The sequence below is a fragment of the Typopeltis vanoorti genome, chromosome 20 (genome assembly GCF_054136105.1).
Source record: "Typopeltis vanoorti isolate ZY-2024b chromosome 20, IOZ_Tvanoo_1.0, whole genome shotgun sequence".
NCBI lineage: Eukaryota > Metazoa > Arthropoda > Arachnida > Uropygi > Thelyphonidae > Typopeltis > Typopeltis vanoorti.
This window is the reverse complement of record NC_143568.1, coordinates 17,203,841-17,231,753: the sequence shown is the minus strand read 5'-3', so window position 1 is coordinate 17,231,753 and position 27,913 is coordinate 17,203,841. Positions and strand designations below refer to the sequence as shown.

At 36.9% G+C, this 27,913-nt stretch overlaps 1 protein-coding gene across 1 annotated transcript in view; it reads right to left on the bottom strand.

Moving 5' to 3' along the window:
* The window catches only part of LOC150095256 (uncharacterized), a 500,251-nt gene that overhangs the window by 111,083 nt on the left and 361,255 nt on the right, over nucleotides 1-27,913 (bottom strand). Inside the window, exons 17-18 of the mRNA XM_090410231.1 lie at nucleotides 20,263-20,369; nucleotides 2,762-2,883 (exon numbers count right to left, since the gene is read on the bottom strand). Coding sequence (XP_090266357.1) covers nucleotides 2,762-2,883; nucleotides 20,263-20,369 — 229 coding nt within the window. The remainder of the gene's footprint in view (nucleotides 1-2,761; nucleotides 2,884-20,262; nucleotides 20,370-27,913) is intronic.

The following is a 27,913-nucleotide window of genomic DNA, read 5'->3' as shown; positions in this document are numbered from 1 at the left end:
TGCAATCCATAAGCTCTCAATCTATCAATGTAGGGAGCATTTTTTACATCACTCACCAACTTAGTCACTCTTCTCTAAACCCTCTCCACAGTCTCCTCATCTCCAAGGAATCCAGGTGACCAGACCTGAGCACAGTAATCCAAATGTGGAAGTATAAACGCTTTATAAAAGGGAATAATAACCTCTTTATCTCTGGATGTCAGTGTGTTTCTCAACAACCAAGTAATCCTACGTGCAATCTTTGACACCTTAGCAATGTGTCCCCTGAACTTCATCTCCCCTATCTACCAACACCCTAAGTCCCTAGCCTCATCAATCTCTTGGGGTACTGTTCCATCAATGTAGTACACAGCTGGTAATCTTTTAATCCCGAAATGCATGACTTAACACTTTTTCACATTGAACATCCATTACATTTTGCCCATTCTACCAGTTTATTTACATCATCCTGCAAACTTTCAACATCAGCTTGATTTTTTATTGCACTACCCAACTTTGCATCATCAGCAAACAACTGAATATCTCCCTTTAAGGCATTTCCTATATCATTTATATATAAATTAAACAACAATGGCCCAAGCACAGAGCCCTGAGGCACACCACTGGTCACCTGCCTCATACTGGACTTGGCTCCTCCATACACCACCTTCTGAGCCATTCTCCTATCCATATCACCAATTTAGTATCCATTCCCGTTTACTCCAATTTGCGTAACAGTATTCCATTGGGTATCCTGTCAAAAGCCTTAGCAAAATCCAGAAGTACCACTGTGTAGCCAGTTCCTTTGTCCAACTCAGATGTCATTCTATTATTAAAAGTTAATAGATTGCTAAGGCAGGACTACCTTTAATAAAACCATGTTGGCCTCTATAGAGTATCATATCCTGATCCACCCATTCTTGAATTATGTCTTTAACCAACTTTTCCAATACTTTTACCACTACTCCTGAGATGGTGATTGGTCTGTAATTAACTAACTGCAGTTTTAGAGCCACCCTTATGCAAAGGAACTACTTTGACTAACTTCCACAACCTAGGGACTATACCAGAGTTCAAACTTAAATTAAATAAACATCAATGGAATGCTGTATACTCTATGGGAGGAGTTATACTGGAGAAAGTAGGGGAGACAAGAGATCTGGGGTTGATGATTGATAGAAACCTGAAATTTAGGGGACATATTGCGAAGGTGGTGAAGATAACACAGAGAATTGCTGCAATTATGAGAAGGACACTGACCTGCAGAGATAAAAGGGTTATCATTCCGTTGTATAAGTCTCTGATCAGACCACACTTAGGCTATTGTTCTCAGATTTGGTCCCAGGATTTGAAGGGGATACATTAACTGTGGAAAGGGTACAGAGATGGATGACAAAGATGGTTTCAGGACTGTACAATTTTGGTTATGAGGATCGGCTGAGGGAATGTGGACTGCAGAGTTTGGTGGATAGAAGAAGTCGAGTTGATATGATTGAGACTTTTAAACTGTTGAGAGGTGGTTACGGGGTTGATACTGGGGAGTTCTTTCACTTGGTTGAAACAGCGGGAAGGAGTGATGACAAGAGGCCATCCCTGGAAATTACAAAAGGAAACTGTGAGCAAGAGGGTGAGGAGTGGTTTCTTTGCATGGAGGGTGGTTGAACCGTGGAATGCATTGCCTGATGGAGTGGTGAGAGCGAGAACGGTCAATGAGTTTAAGGAGTGGTAGGATAGACTTTGTCTTTCTTAGGGGGGGGGGGACCTCCCATGATGAGTCTTTTGATTCCATGGAGGCCTAAATAATAATAATAATAATAATAAATATCCATGTAAGAGGGGTTGACAATTCATTTGCACATTCACGCAACACCTGAGCTGCTATTCCATCTAAACCTACAGCAGCGTTTGCATTTAAATTTTGCAATATATTAAATACCTCTGATTTCTTAGCTTCAATGCTCACATTAGTTATTGCTACAGGTACAGAGATATATATCCTCACTTGGGTGATAGACTTTTGAAAAGTGATCACTCAGTAACTCGATTATTACATCTGATTTTGTCACCTCAATACCATCAGCACCCACTAAAGTTATCCTTCTGAAGTCATTCTTCCTTTTACTTGCCACATAGCGGACGAACTCTTTGGGATTATCCTTGATCTCTTTGGCTAAAGTCTTCTCATAATCTGATTTAGCTTTTCTTACTATGCTGGTAACCTTCCTAGCTTGAGCCTTGTACTGCTCATGGGTGTAATGATTGCCTTTCTCCTTGTAAATTTTCCATAACATTTTCTTTTTTTGCAGATCAAGCTTGATACTACTGCTCATCCATCTAACGCCTGCCTCGTTTGATTTCCTGACCATGGGGACACAATCTGATATTGCTTTCCTCAGATACCCGCTGATTGTATCTCATGCACTACTAACATCTTTCTAAGCATGGCCAGGTTGAAATGCTGAGTGATTATTTTGGTCTATATTAAACTGAAGTTTTACTATAACAGGGTAGATGTTTTCATAATTTTAATAATGAATATTCACACATCTTTTGATATTTTCATGTTTCTAATGCTTTCATATAATTTTCATTTTTATTTTAATGCTTCAGAACAACTGAAGATGGATAACAGCTAATAACAAGCAGATAAATATTATGGACTATTACTATCTGAATTAAGCAGAATGTCTTATTGATAATATAGTATATCCATTATTGCATTTAAAATAAACTACAGCTTATAACCAAAATAATTAAAAATACATTAAGCATTCTAACTTACATCTTTCTTGTTTGCTTTATCTATAAACATCACATATATTTTGTTCTCATAAACAGCTGTTTGCAACATTGCTATAGCACCATTAAGGAAAGGTTCCTCAGTTGATATTTCTCTTGCACTTCCTGTGCATAAATACAAACAAAAAAAGCATTATTAAAAAAATTCCTATAATATATTCTAGATTTTCACATTGCACCAACCTAGCAGGCTCAGCTGGGAAGACCATAAAGAACTATATCCCTTAACTTAAACAAGTTTATATCACCGAATTGAAGCCTTTGGCTCTTCATATAATTAGTAACTATATTGTTGTTTTGTGGACTTTAAACACGCTTTCAATAGCATCAATAGAGAAATCCTTCTCAAAGTTCTACTAGAAAAAGCAATAGATCTAGACAAAGTTGTAAAGAAGGCAATAGACAATGAGCCTGGAATCAATGTCAGTGGTTTAAACATAAATAATATCAAAGATTATTTATGTTTAAATATTATCTCCAAAATTATTTATAGCTGCACTAAAGGAAGTCTTTAGAAGCCTTGATTGGGAAACCAAAGGAATAAACATAAATGGAGAAGGTCTGCATCATCTGAAAATTGCAGATGATATTATCCTAATAGCAGATAATCTTGAAGATCTGGAAGAAAGACTAAATCAGCTAAATTAAGCCTCCAGAGTAATTGGATTAAAAATAGAGAAAAAAAAAACAAAAATAATGATGAATAAATACATAAACCATAGAACTGTCAAAGTTGAAAACTAAGAAATAGAACAAGTTACTTCATATGTATATTTGGACCAATATCCCTTGAGGATTGCAAAAGAAAAGAGACTGAACGAAGAATTCACCATGGATGGATGGATGGCTTATGGGAAAATGAGAGACATATTCAGAAGTAACATCCCTATGAGTCTAAAAAGGAAAGCTTTCGACCAGTGCATACTTCCTGTCCTAGCATATGGAGAAGAAACATGGACTTTAACAGAAGCCCTAAACAAAAAGCTGAGAACAACACAACATCGCATGGAGAGAAGTATGCTAAAAATAACATTAAGAGATAGGAAGACAAATACCTGGATAAGATCTCAAACAGGTGTCATGGATATTGTAAAATACATTAAACAGGCTAAGTGGAGATGGGCTGGCCATATTGTCAGCTGCAGTGATGGGAGATGGACTAGAAAAACAACAGAGTGGAGACCAATGGATGGATGGAGCTAGACAAAGAGGAAGCCCAAGAAGAAGGTGGAGGGAATGAACTGGAACAAATTGCAGTAGTGAGATAAATGGGAGAGGCAGAAAACCGAGTAGTCCGGAAAATCATGGGGGAGACCTTCGGCCAGCAGTGGACAGAACCAAAAGGTTGAAGAAGAAGAAGAAGAATATCAAATATGCAGATGATCTTGTCCTTATTGCAAGAATCCCAAATGAACCACAAAGGTTGATAAAAAAGCTAAACGAAACCTGTAAAACATATGGCATGACTATAAATATACAAAAGACAAAAATGATGAAAATAGGGAGGAACAGAACTACCCTCTCAGCCACCCTAAATGGGGAAAAAATAAAACAAGTCGACAACTTCATATATCTTGGATCAAAACTAACAATAGATGAACTCAAAACAATCAAACACAGAATAGTGATTTGTTTTCCAGAAAATCTGGAAAACAAACAAGATATCTAAGCAAGCTAAAATCAAATTTTAATCAAAATCAAAATTATATGAATCAATAATTATACCAACAGTCATCTATGGAGCATAAGCATGGCCAGTTAAGAAAAGAAAGGAGAAAAAACTGCTGGCATTTAAAATGAAATGCTTAAGGAAAATAAATAGAACAAGTTGGATAGAAAAGAAAACAAACAGCACAGTCAGACAAGAATTATTATATAAAAAGACAATAATAGAAAAAATTAGAAAACAACAACTGAGATGGTTTGGCCACACTGTACGCATGGACGTAGACACACTTCCTCACGTCCTAATCAATACTTTTCCAACTGAAAAAAGAAGACCTGGGAGACTAAGAATTACCTGGCTGAAATTAATAAAGAACATTTCAGGATGCAGAACATATAAGGAACTTTTTCAAACAGCAAGGAATAGAGAAGACTGGAAGATCCTGTTCAAGGGAAGACTCAACCCGTCTTAGACGGAAGAGAAGAGAAGAGAAGAATATATATTCTATTATTTTTATCATTAATTATATAAACTCCTCCAGAGGATCTAAGGAGCTCGGTGAGGGAGGCCTTCTTATGTCACTCAGTGCTTTTGTGCCTACTTATCTCTCCTTGAATGCATTCATTGAAGGTGCACTTGCAACATCGAATGGTAGCCCATTCCACACACTTACTATATGCAATGAAAACTTAGACCTCACATTCTTCCTAATTCTACCCTTAATCAAGTTCTAAGGATGACTCATAAGTTCTTTCTCACCTGCCACAAGCTGAAAGATGTCATCACCAACGTATATGCTTCTATTATAAATGAGAGAAATATACAAGCTGGCACAGAGATGACAACTCAAAATTTTGATTATTTTTTAATGGCTCTAGGACAGAAGAAAAAGGGTACTTTACTATGAAGAAAAAATAAAAATGTCACACGCAAGTAGTAAAAGATTCTAGTAGAGAATATTTGTGTCCTTTTTCTATCCCAGACTTTGGATAACATCTATCAGATCAAAGCATGTATAATCAGCAATATTGCCCCCTCCTCCTCCTTTTCTATTCCCTCTATCTTCCCTGAAAATACAGTATCCTCACATTCCATACTTGTAACTGCCCCTGTAGCCCAACTAGAAGAACAACGGTATGTAATGCCCTTCAATTGGAAAAGACCTAAGTTCAGTTCTTATCATGGCAAGAGGAATCATTATATGGTTTTCTTTTCAATTCAAGGTGAGTTAGCTGATCTCATATGCAGGTAGGAGGGTTTTTTCTTCCAGAAATTCAGGTTTTTCATCCCACATACAGATGAATCAGCCTCGAGAACACACCCAATTTACAGACAAAAACTACCAGTGATGGTGGTGGGCAGCAGATGGTGTTGATGATGATGATGATGGTAGTGGTGGTTTGCTGTAGTTGGTGGATTAAGTAATGGAAACAAAGAGTTGTAGAGTAGGTACCCTCCCTAGATGAGTCTTTGGACTCCTTTGAGGTGTCACATAATAATAATAATAGATATATGGATGACTCCATGGAGTCTGTAGAACATTAAGGAAGGCCCTAAACTGCATCCCTGTTTAGGCCTTGTTAATGCCAAGCACTATCCAACATTCATGTAATATCTATCATACTTTGCTTTCAACTTATTCATAGTCATGGCATCCACAGAGACTCTGGCAACCGATTACACTCATTTACTACTCTCCAAGCAAAAAATCTAGTTCTCACATCCTTGCAATCCACACTTTTGCTCAATTTCAAAGGATGACCCTAGTTGTCCCACCACTAGATCTGTTCTGAAAGAAAAAAAAATTCTCTGCATTAATCTTGTAAAAACCCTTCAGTAATTTGTATGTCTTGATCATACACCTCTTTTTTACTTATCAACCACAAATCTTCAACCTATCCTCATAAAGTGCATTTCATAGATCTGCCACTATCTTAGTCACTGGATCTCTCCACCTCCTCATCCCCAAGAAATCCAACTGACCAGATCTGTGTAGTCAAGATTGAGTCTTACCAGGGCTCTATAAAGAGGTATAATAACTTGTTTTATCTCTGCTCATCAGGGTGTTCTTCATTAACCAAGGAATCTGATGAGCTGTTTTAGCCACTTTCGTAATATGCCCTCTAAACTTTGACTCCCCTGTCAAAGTTTAGAGGGCATATTGCACCTCCAAATCCCTGACTTCCTGGAGTACAGTTCGATCAATATGGTACACGACAGGTAATCTTTTCACCCTAAAATGCATAACTTAACATTAAACCGAGGTCCATTCTCCTCTGTCCATACTGCCAATCTGTTGAAATCACCCTGCAAAATTTTAACATAATCTTTATTGACTATATTGGTCTATCTAATTTTGCATCATTGGAAAACAACTGAATAGTTCCTCTCAGATCATTTCCATCATTTAATGTACAAGGTAAATATTAGTGGCCCAAGAACAGAGCCATGTGGCATGCTACTGGTCATAGGCTTTCTACTGGACTCTACTCCTGAATAAATTACTGCTGGCAGCAAACTCTTATAATTCACCAAATTTACATCCATCCCCATGTGCTGCAATTTATTGATTAGAAATCAATGCTGTATCCTGTCAAAAACCTTTGCAAAGTTCGGCAGTATCCAGTATCTGTAAATTCATTAACTTTATCACTTAACTATTACTGTGTTATAAAAAGTGAGTAAGTAAGTAACTGAGGCATGACCTAGTCTTCACAAAACTATGTTGCCTCCCCATATAGTATCCCATTACCTGTATTTTGCTCTTAACCAACTTCTCAAATACCTTACCCATGACTTCTGAGATGCTGATTGATCAGTAATTTGCTACATCAGTCTTGGAGCCTCCTTTGTGCAAGGATATTACTTTATCTTCCTTCCACCACACTTGGGACCAACCCAGAGCTGAAACTTAAATTAAACAATGTGGTCAAAGGCATTGCCACTTTCCCTAGTACCATCTTTAAAATTAAGTTGGTATACCATCTAATCCCACAGTTGTATTCACATCAAGATTATGTAATATCCTATGCACCTCCATTTCATCTACCTCTATTTCCATATAAGCTTTGCCTCTCTTGTTACTGTAATATCTCCACCTGGATGATATGCTCTTGCAAAGTGTTCACTCACTAATTCAACTATTTTGTCTGCTTCAATTACCTTCTTACCATTAGCATTTATTAAAATTATTCTCAATGATCATTTTCCCTTTTACCTGCAACATACCAAAAGAATTCTTAGGGATTACCTTGGACTTTACTGCTAATTTCCTCTCGTACTCTGATTTTTCCTTTCTTACCATACTGGTCACCCTTCTGGCCTGTGCTTTGTAGCTTATGTGCCTGGTGATCATTTTTTCTCTGAATTCGCTCCACAATTTGATTATTTTTTTTAAGCTACTGCTTAATGGTTCTGTTCATCTATTTAACTCTCACATGATCTATCCTCCTTGGCTCTAGTTATGCAGCCTACTAATTCTTCCCTCAAACAGTCCTTTATCTCCCATGATAATGCATGGGAGATAAAGGACTTTGCAGTTTTTCATGCCATGACATTGTTCCAAGTAATCTCCTAAGTTTTCCATACTTACTAGTCCTATTCTATAATCCCACATATACTGCATATTCAAAAAATATATATATATATATTACCAGTTCTAATATTAATGTGTCATTTTTTGAAGCAACTAATTAATATTAGTTAGCACTAAATGCATAAATTCATGTATCCCAAGTGAAATACATTTTTACTTCTCATGTACAGTTTTGGAATAGGCAGCTAAATCCTTCCTTACTCAAAAAATAGTTCAAAGTATGAAATACAAAAAATCATATTTATCAAAAATACAAGTGATTGTGATTCATGGTATGCTTCCAGTTTTATTATTCTATTCTTCACATCAAAATGATATATGAATATGAAATGGTTGCACTAATTGCGTCTGTTCACCCAAAGATTGCCGGAATAAGTGAGACATGGTTAGATGAGGATGACATCCTGACAGTTTCATGATATGTTTCATGAGGATAGAAGGGGTAAAAAGGGAGGGGGAGAGTAGAAGTTGAAGTAGAAGTAGGGAGAGGTAGAAGTTGGGACGAACCATAAAGAGTAGTGAAGATGTTGTGGCCTTGCAAGAAGACTTGAATAAATCGAGTGATTGGGCAAGCAAATGGGGATGTGAGTTCAATGTTGCAAAATGTAAGGTTTTAAAATTCGGAAAACAAAGATGGGATGCAGAATTTATGCTTGGTGAGAATATATTGTTGGAGGTAGAGGAAATAAGAGATCTGGGAGTGATAGTGGATAAGAATCTAAAATTTAGGGGACACATCACCAAAATTGTGAAGACAACACAAAGACTTCTGGGAAAGATGCAGAGGACACTGACGTGTAGAAGTAAGGAGATTCTTGTTCCATTGTATAAGGCTTTGATTAGGCCACACATGGACTATTGTGCCCAGATTTGGTCACCTGGTTTTCAGAAGGATGAAGAGATGTTGGAAAGGGTCCAAAGGCGACTGACTAAGGTAGTTTCTGACCTCTGGAATGTCGAGTATGAGGAAAGATTGAAAAGATGTAATTTTCAGAGTCTAGTGGAGAGAAGGAAGAGAGGAGATATGATAGAGACCTACAAGTTGGTAAGGGGTTGTTATAAGATCAATGGTGGAGAAGTTCTACAGGGAATAGTGGGAGATCAGGGGAGAACTAGAGGTCATCCCTGGAAACTGTATAAAGAGGGTGTGAGTAGGAGAGTGAGAGGCAGGGTTTTTTTCGTGCAGGGTTGTGAATGATTGGAATGCCTTGCCTGAGAGTGTGGTGTCTGCAAGGAGTTTGAGTGTGTTTAAGACACGGTATGAGAGATGTGTGTGTGTGTGTGTGATAAAAGGACCACCCAGATGAGTCTTTGACTCCATGAGGTCTTGGGAAATAATAATAATAATAACAAAATGTCAATACTTTGCAATTATAATTATGCATCTGTTAGTTTGCAGAGAGGAGAAATGAAGAAGTCCATTGTTTTGACAGGAACAAATGATTTGAAAGGTGAGAAATATAAAATGAAGCCCTTTGGTTCTTTATTTTAGTAAAAGAGTAAGGAAAAATTATGAGTATGCTGAGTATGATGCACTGAATTGAGAAGAAGGACCATGAATGACAATCAAAAGATTGGGCAGGACGAATGGTGTACAGTTTATAGATTGATGGAGTGGATTTCATGGACAAAAGGACTTTGCCTAAGGGACTGTATTCAAATGATTTTTGGAGTTACATGCTAGGTGAGAATTAGGAAGTGCAAAATCAGGGAAACTAGTAGTACTGGGTGTGTGTGGGGGGGGGGGGGGGAGGTGCATTCAAGTGTGAGTTCAGCCATGGGAGAAATGAGTATGTGTGTGTGTGTCCAGAAATGATTATGTAATGCATGTGCATGAATGCCAGAAGTATCACAAATAAAGGAGAGGATTTTATGGGATTAATCAGCTTCATTTAGCAAAAAATTATCTGCATCAGCAAGACCAGGTTAACAAAAAAAGTGATATAATTACAATGATAAAATCTGAATGGTATTGTATTTTTAAGGTGGAAACAGAATGGGAGAAGGGGAGGGGAAGATACTGATGATAGCTGAAGAACTTCAACTAACAAAAACAGAAGTTAAGTAGGATTTTAGGTTAGAAGGGATGGTTCAAATTTGAGACTATTTCAATATAGAGGTCAATAGGATTTACAGAAAGGTATGAATGCAGATTAGCACAATGAAGATAGGTTGAGCAATTATTATGGAGGGGAACTTATCTATACAGTTACTAAGGGATAATTACCTGAAATAGCATTTCATGGAAAGCGCTTGATAGATTCATAAAAAAAGGATGATGTGAAAAGATAGTGTCCATAACTATGATGTCAGTTATGAAAATTATAAGGAGCAGGCCAGAAGAGTAACAACTGTTGTATGGAAATCTAAGTATGAGTATGCAAAGAAAATGGCTCTGCAAGCTAAAGACAACCCAAAAATTCTATCGTTATGCTGCAAGCAAAAGAAAGAATTAATATGAAAGAATAATTCTAATGAATGCAGATGGTGCAAGGGTGACAGTTGCAGAAGAGGTTATTCAACTAATGAGTGTCCATTTTACTAAAAGCTATCTACCAGATGTATGAAACATTGCACTTACTGCTACCTCTTCAGTGGATGAAGAAACTTGGGTGTAATGAAGAGGAAGTATCAGAGCTGTTGCTCAAATTGAATAGCAATTTGGCAATAGGGAATGGGAGGGGATATCAGCACAGATGCTAAAAGAGGGTTTGGCTGAACTGGCTATTCATTTGACCAGGTATGTAATGTGAGTTTCAGAACTGGGAAGATTCTGCAGGAGTGGAAACAGTGTATGGTAATCCCATTGTGCAAAGTGGTGCAAGACTGATGTATCCAACATTTGATCTATCAGTATCTCTGGAGTGGTAGTGAAGATTTTGGAAAAATTGGCTATGGCTCACATTCAGAAAATAAAACAGTGAAATATTAGTGAGTTTAATAAATTTATTTTTTTCTCTTGGTGTAAGTTATGCTGTTTATTATTATGGATAATGAAACAACACCTGAGCCTTTCTTTACATATTCAGAAATGGGTTGACAAAGAATCTCTACTTTGCAATGAACAACATGGATTTATTATTTTTATTATTATTATTATTAATATCCCAGGTGTCCCATAATGGAATGCACATATCCTATATTATGGGATACTAAGGCAATTGATGTAAAGACCTTAGCCTCCATATACAAGTAACCCAGTCATGAAGTGACTTCACATGCAAACTTTGTTTGCTTACACTTGGCTAAAGGATGAAACCAAGAATATAATTTCTTGGCATCTTTAATTTATGTTTCTAAGCATACATATAAGAATTATTACAGTGAACCATGCACTGACATCTGATTTTCAGACTCTTTCTAACTTGTAGGAAACAGCTGTCATTAAAAAGCTGTCATTTTTGATAGATTACTGCATGATAAGTTGATAGTCAAACTAGAGCAGATGGGGTTGGATATTAGATTAGTGCATTGGATCAGAGACTGGCTATCTGATAGGTATCAGCAAGTGGGGAAGCAATATCCTGGAAGAGGAAAGTCACTAGTGGTCTATTTTAAGGCCACTGCTATTTAACCTGTATGTTATTGATATTGGCAAAGATTTGGTGGGGATATTCAGTTGTTTGCAAATGATGCAATGTTGAGATGAACTATGAAGAGTAGAGAAGATGTTTTGGCCTTATAAGAAAACTTGAATAGATTAAGTGAATGGGCATGGTTACTGAAAATTCAATGTTGCAAGACGTAAAGTTTTAAAATTTGGGAAACAAAGATGGGATGTAGAATTTATGCTTGGTGAGGATATACTATCGGTGATGGAGGAAATAAGAGATCTTGGGGTGATAGTCAATAAGGATCTGAAATTTAGGTGACACATTACCAAAATTTTGAGGACAAAATTTTGGTAATGTGTCAAAGAATTCTGGAAATGATGCAGAGGACACTGACTTGTAGAAGTAATGAGATTCTTTTTCCATTTTATAAGGCTCTGATTAGGCTACACATGGACTACTGTGCATAGATTTGGTCACCTGGTTTTCAGAAGAAAGATGTTGGAAAGGGTCCAGAGATGACTGACTAAGGTAGTTTCTGACCTCTGAAATGTTGAATATGAGGAAAGATTGAGAGGATGCAATTTACAGAGTCTAGTGGATAGAAGGAAGAGGGGAGATATCATAGAGACCTACAAGTTAGTAAGGGATTATTATAGGATCAATGTTGGAGAGGTTCTACAGAAAACAGTGGAGATCAGGGGAGAACCAGTGGTCATCCCTAGAAACTGTATAAAGAGGGTGTGAGCAGGGGAGTGAGAAGCAGGTTTTGCATGCAGGGTTGCAAATGATTGGAATGCCTTTACTGATATCTACAGAGAATTTGAGTGAGAGAATTTTATCATAACACAGCTCATCATAACACAGTATGATGAGCTGTGTTATGATAAAAGGACCTCCTAGATGAGTCTTTGACTCCATGGGGTCTTGGGTAATAATAATAATCAGTACTGTTGACAGGAGTAGGCACCATATTAGGACAAGAAAGATATTTTACAACTGATGTAGATGAAATAGATTTATTTGAAGAATTAAAAATTCTCTCAAAAATAATACAAGAGAAAAGTGGTCCTCACCAAATTTTATCATATATATATATATATATATATATATATATATAACCAAAGTAACCAGTTGGTTTACTAAGTGATCGCTTTGCACCATCCAGATAGAGACACTGCAGTGCCAGATGCAACAATGAATGATGTGAGAATTCAGGTAGATAAACTGAAGGTGCAAACGATATTGGAGAATCTTAATGCAAGTAAAAATATGGAATTAGATGGGCATATTGGCCTGTACATTATGAGAACATGCAAGTGAAATGATAGCTATGTGACCAACCTGTTCAATTTAAGTTTCCTTCTTTCCAAGCTGTTTAATTTAATTTTGTCCTCTTTCCACTTCCTTGGCACATTAATAAGAGGGCAAAACAGTTCCAATCCAGAAAGCAAGCTCCAAGATAGAGGTAGTTAATTACAGAACAATCACTATCTGAGGAGTGATAGTTAAGGTAATGAAGAAGTCAGTAAAAGGCAGAATTCAGGAATGGGTGCACCTGAATATGATACTCTTGAGGGAAGCAATGTGAATTTGTATAGGGGAGGTGTTGTGTTTGTAATTTATACAAATTTCATAATGATGAAGTTGCACTGGATAAAGGAAATGGATATACATTGGCACTACTGGATTTTGCAAAGTTATTCAATATGATAGCGCATGTAACTCTGTCATATAAAATGAGAAAATTAGGATGGATACAAATTTATTGTTATGGGTATAGTCTGCCTGATAGAAATCAAAGAATATCAAATTCTGCCTTTTACCAACAAGTGGTGTACCACAGGACTCTGTACTTGTCTAGTGTTATTTAATTTGTACAACATTGACAGGGGAAATGATTTAAAGGGAAATATCCAGTTGTTTTTTCTGCTGACTTAAAACTGGTTAGTTTTAAATCAGCAGAAAAAATGCCAGTTTAATCTTCCTATCAGCCAATGTGGATGAAATAATCAGACCACTGGAGCATTTTTCATGGATCAAATCATCAGCATTCTAACTTTTATCATGTATCCTCCTCTATCATTAATCTCTTAACAGCAATTGTAGTGGACTAACTGTAAGGGAGCAACATTTATATCACCTAACTGAAAGTAAACTGTGTTACTATAATTTCTTCTATTGTTCTTCGATAAATTTTTTATTTCAATTTTTTTGAATTTTTCACTGAAATTTTTTTGCTGCACAATTTGTTTATTGTGTTTCTTTCTAAAAATAAATATTAATCTCATTTGTACGAAAATAAATAATCAATCCTGAAATGACCACAGATCAGCCTTTACAACAAATTTATTTATTAGTAGTAAATTTCCTGTCCTTTATTCTTGAAATCAGTGCAATGGAACAAGATAATTTATGTTCTTTCATAAATTATAATTTTTATTGACAATATTGCAAAAATTATTATATCGCAATTTTCAAATGCCTGCATTGTAGATATGATGAACATATAATGGAAGATATACTACACAGATTGATATTTACTAGTAGATATATTCATCAAAAGTCTGTTCATAATACCACCCAAAAAATTGGTGTTATCAAGTCTAATGAAGAGTGCATAATTTTTGCTTCTCCCCTCTCAGATTTTCAGATTTTCAAGAACTTTTCACTGTTATAAGTTGAATGGAATTAAATGGTTACACCCCTTATCCAACAATAGGTGTTGGGATATAGGGATGAATTATTGTTGGATTTGATGAGGGTTGTAACAGTTCATTCCATTCAACTTTTGATTTGAATAAACTTTTGACTTGGACAAAGGAGCAAGGTTGTAGTTTCAATATTAATAAGTGCAAGGTGTTACATTTTGGAGTTCAGAAATATAAGGTTGTGTACTATATTGATGGTGCCATTCTTCGATAGACTACAGAGTTCCGAGTATCTCTGAAGTTATTTGTAAAATTTTGAAGACGTTTCACCTTATTCCCATATATTTTTCCATCAGCAAATTTTGCACCTTTTACCATCAACAAAAGACAAACTGTCATCTTTATTTTTGGCCTGTGTTTACCTGATCCCCTGTGAAAGTAATTTCACATACTTTGAGTAGGCAGATTGTTCTGTGAAAAAAGAATTAATGAACAACAGTACTACATTGAATGCATGGAACCTTCAAAAGTCTCTTCTGGCACAGCATCAGTTTCCTGCAGTTCATTTCCATCAATGTGCATCACCGGCTGTGTACTGTATTAATGGAACTGAACTGCAGGAAACTGATGCTGTGCCAGAAGAGACTTTTGAAGCGTCCATGTATTCACTGTAGTACTGCTGCTCTTCTACTTGGCCACATTACACTGGAAGCCATTTAATTTTGTCCATACCTCTAGTCTATTTAAGTCTTTCTGCAGGATCTCAATATTATCACTTTCATTTACTATCTTTCTTTCCAGTTTAGCATCATCAGCAAACAAAATATTTACTTATCAAATCATTTCCTAATATTACTAATATGCAATTTAAACCACTGGGATCTGTGATGCACCACTAGTCACCTGCCTTCTCCTGGATTCAACTCCTCCATAAACCACTCTTTAATACCTGTCCATCAGTCTCCATATTCATATCCATCTCTGTTTGTTTCCAATTTATGTAATAGAGTTCTATGTGGAATCTTGTCAAAAGCCTTTCCAAAGTCTAGCATTACCACCGAGTAGCCATTTCCCTTATCCAACTCCACTGTCACTTTATTGTAATTGTAAAAAAGTAAGCAAATTACTAAAGCAAGAACTATGATTCACATATTCCTATATTTATATTGCTTTCCACCCAGTCATGAATTCTGTTTTTTACCAATTTCTCCAATACCTTAAACAGGACTACTGAGATGCCAATTGGCCTATAATTTGCTACTTCTGTCTTGGTGCCTCCTTTATGCAGTGGCTCTATTTTGTTCTCTTTCTAATCCATTGGCACTTTCCAGTACATATAGAGGAATAAATTAAACAGCTTGGTCAGAAGAACTGATAATTCTCTTTCACATTCTCATAATTCACAGCTAGTAATCCATCTAATCCCATGACTGTGTTCACATTGAGGTTATGCAGTAATTTAAGCACCACCATGAAGACATGGTGGTGTTTAATTAATTGCACCATTTAGATGGTACACCCCTGCAAAATATTTACTCAATAATTCAACTATTTGGTTTACTTCTGTTATCCCCCCCACCACCACCATCAGCACTTTTTAAAGTCATCCTTCCATAGTCATTCTCCCTTTTATATGACACATAGCAAAAGACCTCTTCAGGATTTCTTTTCGCCTTATCATCTAGCTTTCTCTCAAAATTACTTTGGTCTTCCTTTCCATACAGGTCACCCCCCCCTTTTTCAGCACTTTTTAAAGTCATTTTTCCTTTTACATGTCACATAGCAAAAGAACTCTTCAGGATTTCTTTTGGTCTTATCATCTAGCTTTCTCTCAAAATTAGCTTTGGTCTTCCTTTCCATACAAAATCCCGCCCCTCAAAAGAACTCTTCAGGATTTCTTTTGGCCTTATCTAGCTATCTCTCAAAATTACTTTGGGCTTCCTTTTCATATAGGTCACCCCCCTCATTTTGAGCACTGTTTAAAGTCATCCTTCTATAGTCATTCCTTCCTGTGCAATTACTGCTCATGTGCATGCTGATCACCTTTTTCTTTATATTCCTTCTCACAACTTTTTTTTTTTGTCTACAACTCTTGCTTAATGATGCTGTCTATCTACTAACCCACCTGATTTATCCTTCTGACTCTAGGTATATATTCTGATAGTGCTTTTTTAAAACATCCCTTGACCACCTCCCATACCATGCCAACATCTCTCTCCTCCAAGTTCTTATAGCATGGCACTGATGAAAACTGACTCCTCAGCTTGTCATAAACATCTGCATTGTAATTCCACAGATATTTCTTCTTAACAGAAAATTCTACATCTGGCAATCTCCCAGGTCAAGACTGCAATTATCAGGAGTAGAGTAGATGCTGCGGCCTAACAGAAGAATTTGAATAGATTGTTTAAGTGAATAAGTCAGTGAGGTGTTCAGTGTTGTAAAATGTATGAAACTGGTAGGAAAGGGCAGGAAGCAGAGTATACAATTGGTGAGAATATCATACAGAAGATGGATGGCATAAGAAATATATGAGTGATGCTGAATAAGGATCTGAAATTTAGGGCCAAATAACTCTAGAATCTAGATGATTAAATAGTGGATTACGGCAAATAATAACTATGGATCTCTTCTAAAACATAGTAATAGAGATGATGCTTAGATATATGTATATATATATATATATATATCTAAGCATCTAAACCTCGAATATATGTGTGTGTGTGTGTGTGTGTGTGTGTGTGTATATATATATATATATATATATATATATTACTGTGTGCAGATTTAGCCACTTAATTTTCCTTAGGATGGGGATATAGTGGAAAGGGTTTAGAGAGGATTGAGTATGCTGTCCAGTCTCTGAAATGCTAGTAAGAAAGAGAGGAGGGATGATATGATTGAGACAAATGCAGCAATGGGCTAGTACTAGTTAAAAGTAGAAGAGATTTTTCATAGAATGGAGAGAGTAATGGGCAGAGCTTGAGGCCATCCATGGGAGATGCATAAGATGGATGTGAGCGAATCGCATTGCCTTAGAGTGTGGTGAGTGCAAAAAGAACATTTCAGTGAGCTTGAAATATTCATCGCAGAGAAGAGCCTGCAATGAGTTTTGATTCCATGATGGTTAAACATTAATAATAATAACAACAACAACAACAATTATTACTATTATTATTATCAGGCCTCTGGGGAGTCAAGGACTCATCGATGAAGGACATACATCACTTACACCAAATGCTTTCTCTAAAACCACATTCACACTAGAAGCACTCACTCACCACTTCAACCAGCAAACCATTCCATTCATTCATCCACTATGAGAGAAAAATCTATCTCTCATCCCTTTCTTAATTACACATAAACTTAACTTATACAGATATCTCCCTATCCTCTTCCAACCTTCCATAAAAAGAAAAATTTCATCAACTGATATCCTATAACATTTTCTCAGAAGTTTACAAATTTGTATCATATCCCTCTTTTTCCTGTTCATCAGTATCTGCAGTCCACATACTCTCAATCTTTCCTAATAAACTATTCCAAAATCCAGATATTATCTTTGTAACTCTTTTGTGCACCCTTCAAGCAGCTTATTAATGTTCATGGAACACAGGAGGCCAAATCTGGGAACAGCAGTCCAGGTGTAGTTATATCAAAAGCCCCATACAGAGGCAAAATGATTTCACATTCTTGCATGTCAATGTTCGTTTCAAAATTGCAATTATCCTCTGAGTTGTATTTGCAATTTTTGCTATGTGACCTTTGAACGTCAACTTCCTATCCATCATAACTCAAAGATCTCTGAACTTGTCAGTTACGCCAAACATAATCCCACCAATATATGCCATTGAATATCTCATCATGGCAAAGTGCATAACTTTACACTATTCCATTTGCTAAACAATTCCAGCCTATTCAAGTCACCCTGAAAATGTGATTATCATTGCATTATCAGAAAACAACTGCACATCTGTCAGGTTCTTTCCAATCTTCCCAATATCATTAATATATAGATTAAAAACAATGGCCCACAAACTAATCCATAGGATATACACAACTGGTCACCTTAAATCTGCAAAATTCACTCCCAATATATACCACTTTCTGATACCTGTACATTAGCCACTAATCATCCAAATCAATAGTTTATAGTCTAATCTTAATTCTCATTCATGCAATGGCCTTTCACTTTGTATCCTATCAAATGCCTTAGCAAAGTCCAATAGTATTGCAGTGCATCCATTCCCTTAATCCAACCCAGCTGTAACATTATTTTCAAATAAGAGCAAATTGCTCAGACATGATCTTCCTTCAGTAAAAACATGATGTTCCTTGTAAAGTATACTTGTTTGTCAGCCCATTTTTGCTAAGATCTATCAACACCTAGTTGATAGCAAAATAATCATTCATTATCTGAACAATCTTATCTACTTTTGACACAAGAGTACCATCTGCATTCAGTAAAGTTATTCTTTCATATTCATTCTTTCTGTTTACTTGCAGCATACTTAGTTGAGTTGCCTTTGGCATGCACAGCCAATTTCTTTTCATACTCCAATTTAGCTTTCTGTACAATATGAGTAACTTTTCTGGCTTGCGCGTTATATAAATGTAACTCCTCTCACTGTTATTCTCATGATATTACTTTTGCATTAACTTCTTATCGATCTTCTGCATAATAAGGTTGTATGTCCATTTCACTCTCAGCTTATTTGGTCTTCAAACTCTAAGTACACATTCAGATACTGCCTCATTTATGATATTGATTAATGATATTCAGATACCTTGCTCAGCTTTACAAAAATTGTTAATATCTGTCCCATTCAGTAACTGATACTATTGGGCAAAAGATAGTATTCTCCTGAGTTTGCATTATTTTCAGCTTTGTAGTTTGGCAATATAAATTGTCCTTAATCAGAGCATCCACATAGCTGGTTACTTCCTAAGTCAGTATGGTATAATCACTGTCACCAACTGGTAGCAAAACAGTCACTTTCTTAACTGAGATCCCTTCTGGCATATAATCAACAAATCAAATGCTCTTTGGCCTTGAGTTGCTTTTTTTTTACATTCTGCTTGAGAAAGTTGTCTTGCAACAGCTCAATAAATTTTACTAGATTCTTATCCTAAGTTTTCACTGTTACCTAATTAATGTTCAGATAATTTAACTTACCTATAATAATTACTTATTTAGTCCCATCAGAGTAATTTGGCAATACAGTAACTGAACTGCCAGGTCTGTAGCAATACCCTATTATATATTTCATCCTGTTAGCTTTTACTTAATACGAGGATAGCTTTGAATGCACTGCTACACAGGATGTTATTACCATTAGTACTTTCATGAATTTGTATCCTGATTGGACTTAAGTCATCTGATATCATTAGTAATGCTCCCCTCCTTCTCTCCCATCTCTTCTTGTCATTCTGAAAAATACTATATCCTTTGCACTCGATTCCAATAATGACATCCAGTGCTGAGAGCCAGGTTGCACTAATGCCAACAATTTTAGGACACAACATAACATATTAAAGTAACAAATTCAATCACTTTGTTTCTAATGCTTGTGGCATTTATGTTTAAACATAACACAAATGCCACACATTTTAATATACTTACCTCTGCAGTCTGTGTGACTTGGAAGGGAAACTTTTAATAAAAGGAAAACAATACTTGTGGTATACAGAACTTAAATGAATGAAAGAATTTAGAGTTGCTGATTAATCATTAGTGGTTCTTTTATTATTATTTTTATAAGCATGATGGAGACTTAATTTGGAAATCCCTGATATTGGAATCTCCATCTTTCTTATGTATATCAACTTCATGACATGCTTTTATTTTTAGACACTTGCAGTTTGCTACTAATGTTACTTATAATCTCTGTCTTTTTCCTGTATGTCTCACATTAAGAAGAACTTCCACTTTTTTTTACTTTTTAATGACAATGCACTCATGCTCTCACCATTGAAAAATCAAAAGTACAAAAGAATTAAGAAAAAACTGTGTATACTTACGAACAAATAAATCACATTTATCTTTTTCATTGTGTGGATTTTTATCCTCTATTTCGTATACTGGATGTGTGCTTATGTAGCAATTAGTCTTGCAAAAATGAAAATATCTAAAAAAAAAAAAATAAATAATAAAACTCACTATTCTTCATAGCTATATATTGTTTGTTTACACTATAATGGAATCAGAAGTTTCATCACTTCATACTTAGGCTCAAGTTTTAATTCATTCAATGTAAGTGCCTGCACCAACTTTAACAGCCATTCTCCATGTAAAAAAATTAATATATTATTCCTTATTGTCTTACTCATCATTATGTGTGCAACATCTTTTCCAGCCATTCTTCATGCAAATGCCTCCAGTCACTCTCCATGAAGAAAAGAATACAATTTATTGATGGTGGAATGAATTCAAGAGAAAGCTGGAATTGTACAAAAGTGATGGATTTGGTGTGAATCAACGGGAGAGACTATTGCTAGAAGGAAGTGCAATGAGTGAACAAGAGATCAGAGGATGTAACAGGTGATGTAAAAGATCAGGAAAGTGAAATAGAGAATAAAGTGTTTGTGAATGGAGAAAGTAGTTATGTGAGAGATCAGGGTGAGAAAACAGGAATTCAAGATGGATAGGGCAACAGGCCAGGTCAAGAAGGATAAGGAGACATTGCGAATGCTAATAGTAGTAGGAAATGTGTGTATGGTATGGTCGGCATAGGAATGGAATGGCCTAGGAAGTAAGAAAATAAGTTGGGTCAGAGAAGATATGAGGTGTAACAATATAATTCCCAGAATGCACCTGTAAAAAAACCTATGTTCAGTACACATTAGTGGCTACTGTCGCCTTCGAAGTAGTCCCCTTTGTGCATTTATACACTGGTTTTAGACGGTGTTCCCATTTTTGGAAACAGGCCTGGAACTCTTTTTCTGGAATACTCTTGACTTCTTTTATCATATTTGGTTGGATATCAGTGATGTCAGAAAATCTTCATCCTTTTAGCGCTGCCTTTATTTTTGGAAAGCCAGAAAGCACAGGGAGCTAATCAGGTGAATAAGAAGGATGACCTAATTTGATAATTGATTTTTTGGCCAGAAACGTTTTCATGATGAGTTCACTATGGCTTGCCTTACTGTCATGATGGATGATCCACTTGGCAGGCCACAATTAGTCTTTTTCTCATAATCTTTTAGCACCTCTAAATAGCATTGTTGATTGATTATTTATCCCTCTTCAATGAATTCATAATGGAAGTCACCACTGCTTCTGTTTGTCTGTCAAGACCGTGGCAAAAACTATGCACAAATATTTCGCATTTCCCAATTCTTCAGTTAAAATTACCCTGACTGTTTCTCAATTCATTTGCAATTCATCAGCCACTAATCGCACACTTAATCATCTATCAGACCGTGCCAAATCTAGCAATCTGTTCACATTTGCATCTGTCATTTTTGTTTTTGACTGCCCACTTCTCACATCTTCTCGCAAACCTTTGAATTTCTTATGACACTCAAAGATACTCTACTTTATCAGAGCATCCACACCATATGCCACTTTCAACAGCTCCAACATTTCAGTAGCAGTTCTGCCAATTTTCTCACAAAAGTTGATATTAACACACTATTCCAAATTTCGATCACACATTTTTATGCCAAAGTTTACACACATATCTCTATTGTTTTTGCAATAGCCAACTGGCAAAAACTAACAAATTTCCCAAACTTTTCTGTAAAACCTCTTCAACACTGATCCTATAACAACTATAACTTGTAGGTCTCTATCATAATCCCTCTCCTCCTATCAACAAGACTCTGTAAACTGCATCTTCTCAACCTTTCCTAATATTCGACATTCCAGAGATAAAAAATTACCTTAGTTAGTTGCCTCTGGACCCTTTCCAACATCTTTTGATCCTTTTGAAAACCAGGTGACCAAATCTGTGCACAGTAGTCCATGTGTGGCCTAATCAGAGCTTTATAAAATGGTTAAAGAATCTCCTTACTTCTACAAGTCAGTGTCCTTCACATCACATCCCATTTTTGTTTCCCAAATTTTAAAACCTTACATCTTGCAACATTGAATTTGCATCCCCATGCACATTCTCATTCACTCAATCTATTCGAGTCTTCTTGTAAGGCCACAACATCTTCACTACTCTTCATGGTTCATCCCAACTTTGCATCATCTGCAAACTGAATATCTCCATCCAAATCTTCACCACTATCATTAATATACAAGTTAAACAGTAATGGTCCTAACACAGACCCCTAAGGCACACCACTAGTGACTTTCCTCTTCCGGAACATTGCTCCCCCACTTGCTGATACCTATCAAATAGCCAGTCTCCAATCTAATGCACTAATCTAATATCCAACCTTATCCTCTGAAGTTTGACTATCAACTTATCATGCGGTAATCTATCGAAAGCCTTTGCGAAATCTAAGTATATTACTGTGTATCCTCTCCTCTGTCCAAGGAAGCAGTCACCTTATTGTAATAAGTAACTAGATTACTAAAACATGACCTCCTTTAGAAAATTCATGCTATCCATCAAAGATGATACCATTGTTGTCAACCCAATTCTGGATCCTAGTTCTCACAAGTTTCTCCGACAACTTAACCACAACACCTGACACACAGATAGGCCTATAATTTGATTCTTGAGTTCTATCACCTCCCTTATGAAGTGACACAATCTTGCCCTACACAATCTTGCCAGTGCAAGAGTCATATTAAAAGAAATATGTCAAGGCAGATACCAACTCCTTGGCACATTCATTCAGAATACATGGTGATGCATCATCAAGTCCCAACAGCCTTATTAACATCAAGTTTGCTCAATTCCCCATATACTTCTTGCTCACTAACAGTTAGTCTCATCCCCATCATCAACTGCTCTCAAACTCTCCACAATATCAGATTCATGAGAATGAAAGACCTTTATGAACTGCATATGAACTGGTCATTAAGCATCTCTTCTATATTTTCCACAGCAGTTGTTTTTATGCTATTTTCTCCAATCAATGTCATCCTTCCATGATCATTTTTTTTTATTTATTTAATTTTTTTTATTGCTGGCTACATTATTATTATTATTACGGGCAGCTCCAAGGAGCCCTTAGACTCATGAAGGGAGGCCCAACATCATGTCAAGAACAACTATTCAACATTCACAGTGTCATGGTACCCACAACAGAATCTGGCAGCTTATTCCACTCATTTACCACTCTCAAAGTAAAAAACCTAGCTCTAACACCCTTGCTAACCACACTCTTACCAAGCTTCCATGCATGGCCCCTAGTCCTCCCACTACCAGTCTTATTCTCAAAAATATCTTCTGAATTAATCTTATAGAAACCCTTCAGTAATTTGAATGTTTCAATCATATCACCCCTCTTCCGCCTATCCACCAATTTCTGCAACCCACAAATCTTCAACCTGTTCTCATAAGGATCATTCCATAGACCTGCTATCATCTTGGTCACTCGCCTCTGGATCCTCTCCACCTCCTCCCCATCAACAAGAAACCATGGCGCCCATATCTGAGCACAGCAATCTAGATGGGGGTCTTATCAAGGCTCGATACAGAGGAACAATGACCTGTTTGTCTCTGCTTGTAAAAGTATTTTTCAGCAACCAAGTCATTTGATGAGCTGATTTAGCCACTTTTGTAATGTGTCCCCTAAACTTCAACTCCCTATCCACCAACACTCCCAAATCCCTAGCCCCATCAATCTCTTGGAGCATTGTCCACCAATGTGATATACTGCTGCTAATCTTTTCACCCCAAAATGCTTAACCTTACACTTTGCCACATTAAATTGACATCCATTGTCCTTAGCCCAGTCCTCCAAACTATCCAAATCATCTTGCAAAATTTTGACATCCTGTGCACTCACTATTGCTCTACCCAACTTTGCATCATCAGCAAACAAGGGAACACTTCCTCTCAGATCCTTTCCTATATCATTAATGAACAAATTGAAAAGTAGTAGTCCAAGAACAGAAAACTGCAGCACACCACTAGTCACAGGCCGTCTTTTGGAACTCTACTCCTGAATAAACCACTCTCTGATATCTCTCCATCAACCACCTTCCTATCCATCTCACCACCCCTATATCCATCCTCATATGCTGCAGTTTACTAATTAGAATTCCACGTGGTACCCTGTCAAAGGCCTTAGCAAGGTCCAGTAGAATCACTATAAACCCATTACTCTTATCCAGTTCAGCAGTTACTGTGTTGTAAAACATCAGCAAGTTACTGAGGCATGATCTACCCTTCACAAAATCATGTTGTCGCCCATACAGTATCCCATTTTTATCTATCCAATCCTGTATTTTTCTCTTGACTATTTTCTCCATGACCTTGACAACAATTCCTGATATGCTGATCGGCCAGTAATTTTCAACAGCAGTCTTGGAACCTCCTTTATGCACTGGAACTATTTTCCCCTCTTTCCATCCCCTTGGGACTAACCTAGACCCGAGACTCAAATTAAACAAAATGGTCAAGGGCACTGACAATTCTTTAGCCGCTTCTCGTACGACACAAGCTGGTATACCATTCAATCCCGCAGATGAATTGACATTGAGGTTTTGTAATAGACTATTCATCTCCACTTCATTCACCACAATTCCCGTATAAGCTGTTGGTTCTTCCATTTCTGCAATGTCACCACCAAGATGATATACTCTTGCAAAGTGCTCACTCAGTAATTCTACTATATCAACTGATTCGGTTACCTCCCTACCATCGGCATTCTTTAAAATCATTCTGCCATATACATTTTTTCTTTTACTTGCAACATATCAAAAAAACTGTTTGGGATTCTCTCTAGCCTGCATGGCCAATGTTCTTTCATAATCCTCTTTTGCTTTTCTTACCACACTTGTTACACTTCTGGCCTGAGCTTTATACTGTTCATGTGCCTGAAGGTCAAATTTCTCCTTAAATTCCCTCTACAGTTGTTTCTTTGTTTGCAGCTCAAGCTTAATGGTGTTATTCATCCATTTAATCCCTACTTGATTTATTATTTGGACTCTAGGTATACAGTCAGCGATTGCCTCCTGCAAACACTTCTTAACCGCCTCCCATGCACTATCAACATCCAGCCCTTGCAGTTTTACATGCCATGGCACTGAAACAATCAAACTCCTAAGCTTGTCATACCAGCCTGATAATTCCACATGTACCCTGTCTTAATTGTAAATTCCACACCTTTACCCACCTCCCAAGTTAAGACCCTATGATCACTCTCACCAATTGGTGGCAATGTGGTCATATTCGTTACAGTCAATTCCTAAGATGCAATTACTAGGTCAAGCACTCTGACCCCTAGTATTTTCCATTACATGCTGTCAGAGATAGTTATCCCTTAATAACTGCACAAAATCCAATTCCTTGCTCCCATGTCTTCTCTCCTCCCTCCAATCAATGCTACCATAGTTGAAATCTCCCATAATAATTACCCTCCTTCCACTCATTTCTTCTATTTGCTTATGCATACTATCTCCACCATCTTTTTCATCACCTGGTCTATAGCAGCACCCAATTGCATATTTTGTTCTGTTCTTAGATAGATAGCCTCAATCTCACACCAAATGACCTCAAATGTGTTGTTTTCTCTATCCTGCAATTCAACTTCTATTCTCCTTGGCTGCAGCTCATCAGCTATCGTCAATAATACTCCTCCCCCCATTTTATTCTCCCTGTCATTCCTGAACACACTATACCCCTCACATTCAATCCCACTAGCTATATCATCTTCAGTCAGCCTTGTTTCACTAATGCCAATAACCTGTAGTCTGGAAGTGCCAACCAAGGCCAAAAGTTCTTCCTTTTTGTTCCTAATACTCCTAGCATTAGTATACATGAATTGCAGGCCTCTGTTAGCCCCATCCCTACCTTGATGCCTTATACTAACTATCCCATTCTTATTTATTGTCCTTATTCACTCGGGCATATTATACTCATTCATACACTCAACTGCCTTCCTAAGGTCTGCATATCTACTTCCCCCACCCCTTAATAAATCTAGTTTCCCTGATTCTGTGCATCCACTTCATTCAACAACACTTTTTCAAGTCTCTTACACCGAATCTATTCAAATGCAAACCATCCATCTTATATAGATCCTTTTGCCCATCGAACTCACTCCACACATCCACAAATTCCACACCACTTGTCATGCATAACCCACGCATAAAGTCATTTGCAATTATGGCCCTCCTCCTAAACTCTTCACTGTCATACCGCAACAAAAGACTAATCATCCTAACTCTCTCGCTCTTTTCTTTTGCAACCGCAAACAATTCATTCAGGTCCTCTATCATTTCCATTTTATCTCCTTTCAAATCATTCGTTCCTGCCACCACTATCATTTCTTTCACTCTTTGCTTTTGCCCCCTAATGTTTTGGTCGCACCAGGTTGGTACGATTTTGTCAAATTCTCTACTATCACACCTAGTACTAACGAATCTCCATACAGCACTCGCTCCTTCATTTTGTTTATGTTCACAATCATACTCTTATTTTTCCTATCATATTTTTTTTTATTGGCTGGTATACTAGACATTTGTGCATACGCTCCAGCTGCCGCTTTGCTCTATGTATCGCTCCGCTCAACAACGTGATCTCACTCATTGCATCTATCTCATCTTTTTTATTATCTGTTAAACCATTAATTTGCTCTCTATTAATACTTTCATTCACACTTTCTACATTCATGCCCTCACAGCTCTCTGGTACAACCTCACAATTTCTTATCATAACACTATTTTCTACATTCTGAAATTTGACAAAAATATCACACTCACGACCTGAAACACACTTTAATTCCTCATTTTCCTTACATTTTCTGTATACATTCACTCCATTATCATCATCTAACCATACTCCAACTGCTACATATCAAAAGAAAGAACTTTCAAGGATTCTTTTTTGGCTTCATTAGCTAACTGCTGCTCATACTGAACTTTTACTACCCTTACCAACCAAGTCACTCTGCTTGCCTATTCTTTGTAATCCTCATGGAATTGATTATTGCCACTTCTCTTATGCTGCTTCCATAATGTAATGCCTTTTTCCTCTGTATCGTATGCTTAATCTCTTCATTCATCCATTTCATTTCACACCTAACTTATTTAACCTTCTGACCCTTGGAATACATTTAGAGATTGCTTCTACTAGACAGTTCTTGAATATCCACCAAGCTGCATTGATCTCTTTTCCAGGTAACTCATCATTCCATGCTACACCTGCAAGCTGTATCCTGAGCTCCTCAAAATCACCAGCCTAGTAGTTCCACATATACATTTTTCTCACAGAAGTCCTCACACTGCTGGTAACCACTCAGGTAATCACTTGGTCACCCTCACCAACTTGAGGGTGATTTGACACCATTTATAATTACATCCTCTAATGAGATGATGAAATCCAAGACCCTCAATTCTTGTGTGCCCTCTGTTAGATACTGTCTGAGGTAGTTGTCCCTCAAAAATGTTTACAAGACATGGGATTCAAAGGGGCAACACAAATATTTTTCACACAAGTCCTTCCAAGTTAGTGCAATTGCATCTGAGTGAAACGGTTGCAAGAAGGATACTGACAGAGTTTCAAAGAGGCCTTGTGACAGGATGCCATGTTGTAGGCCTATC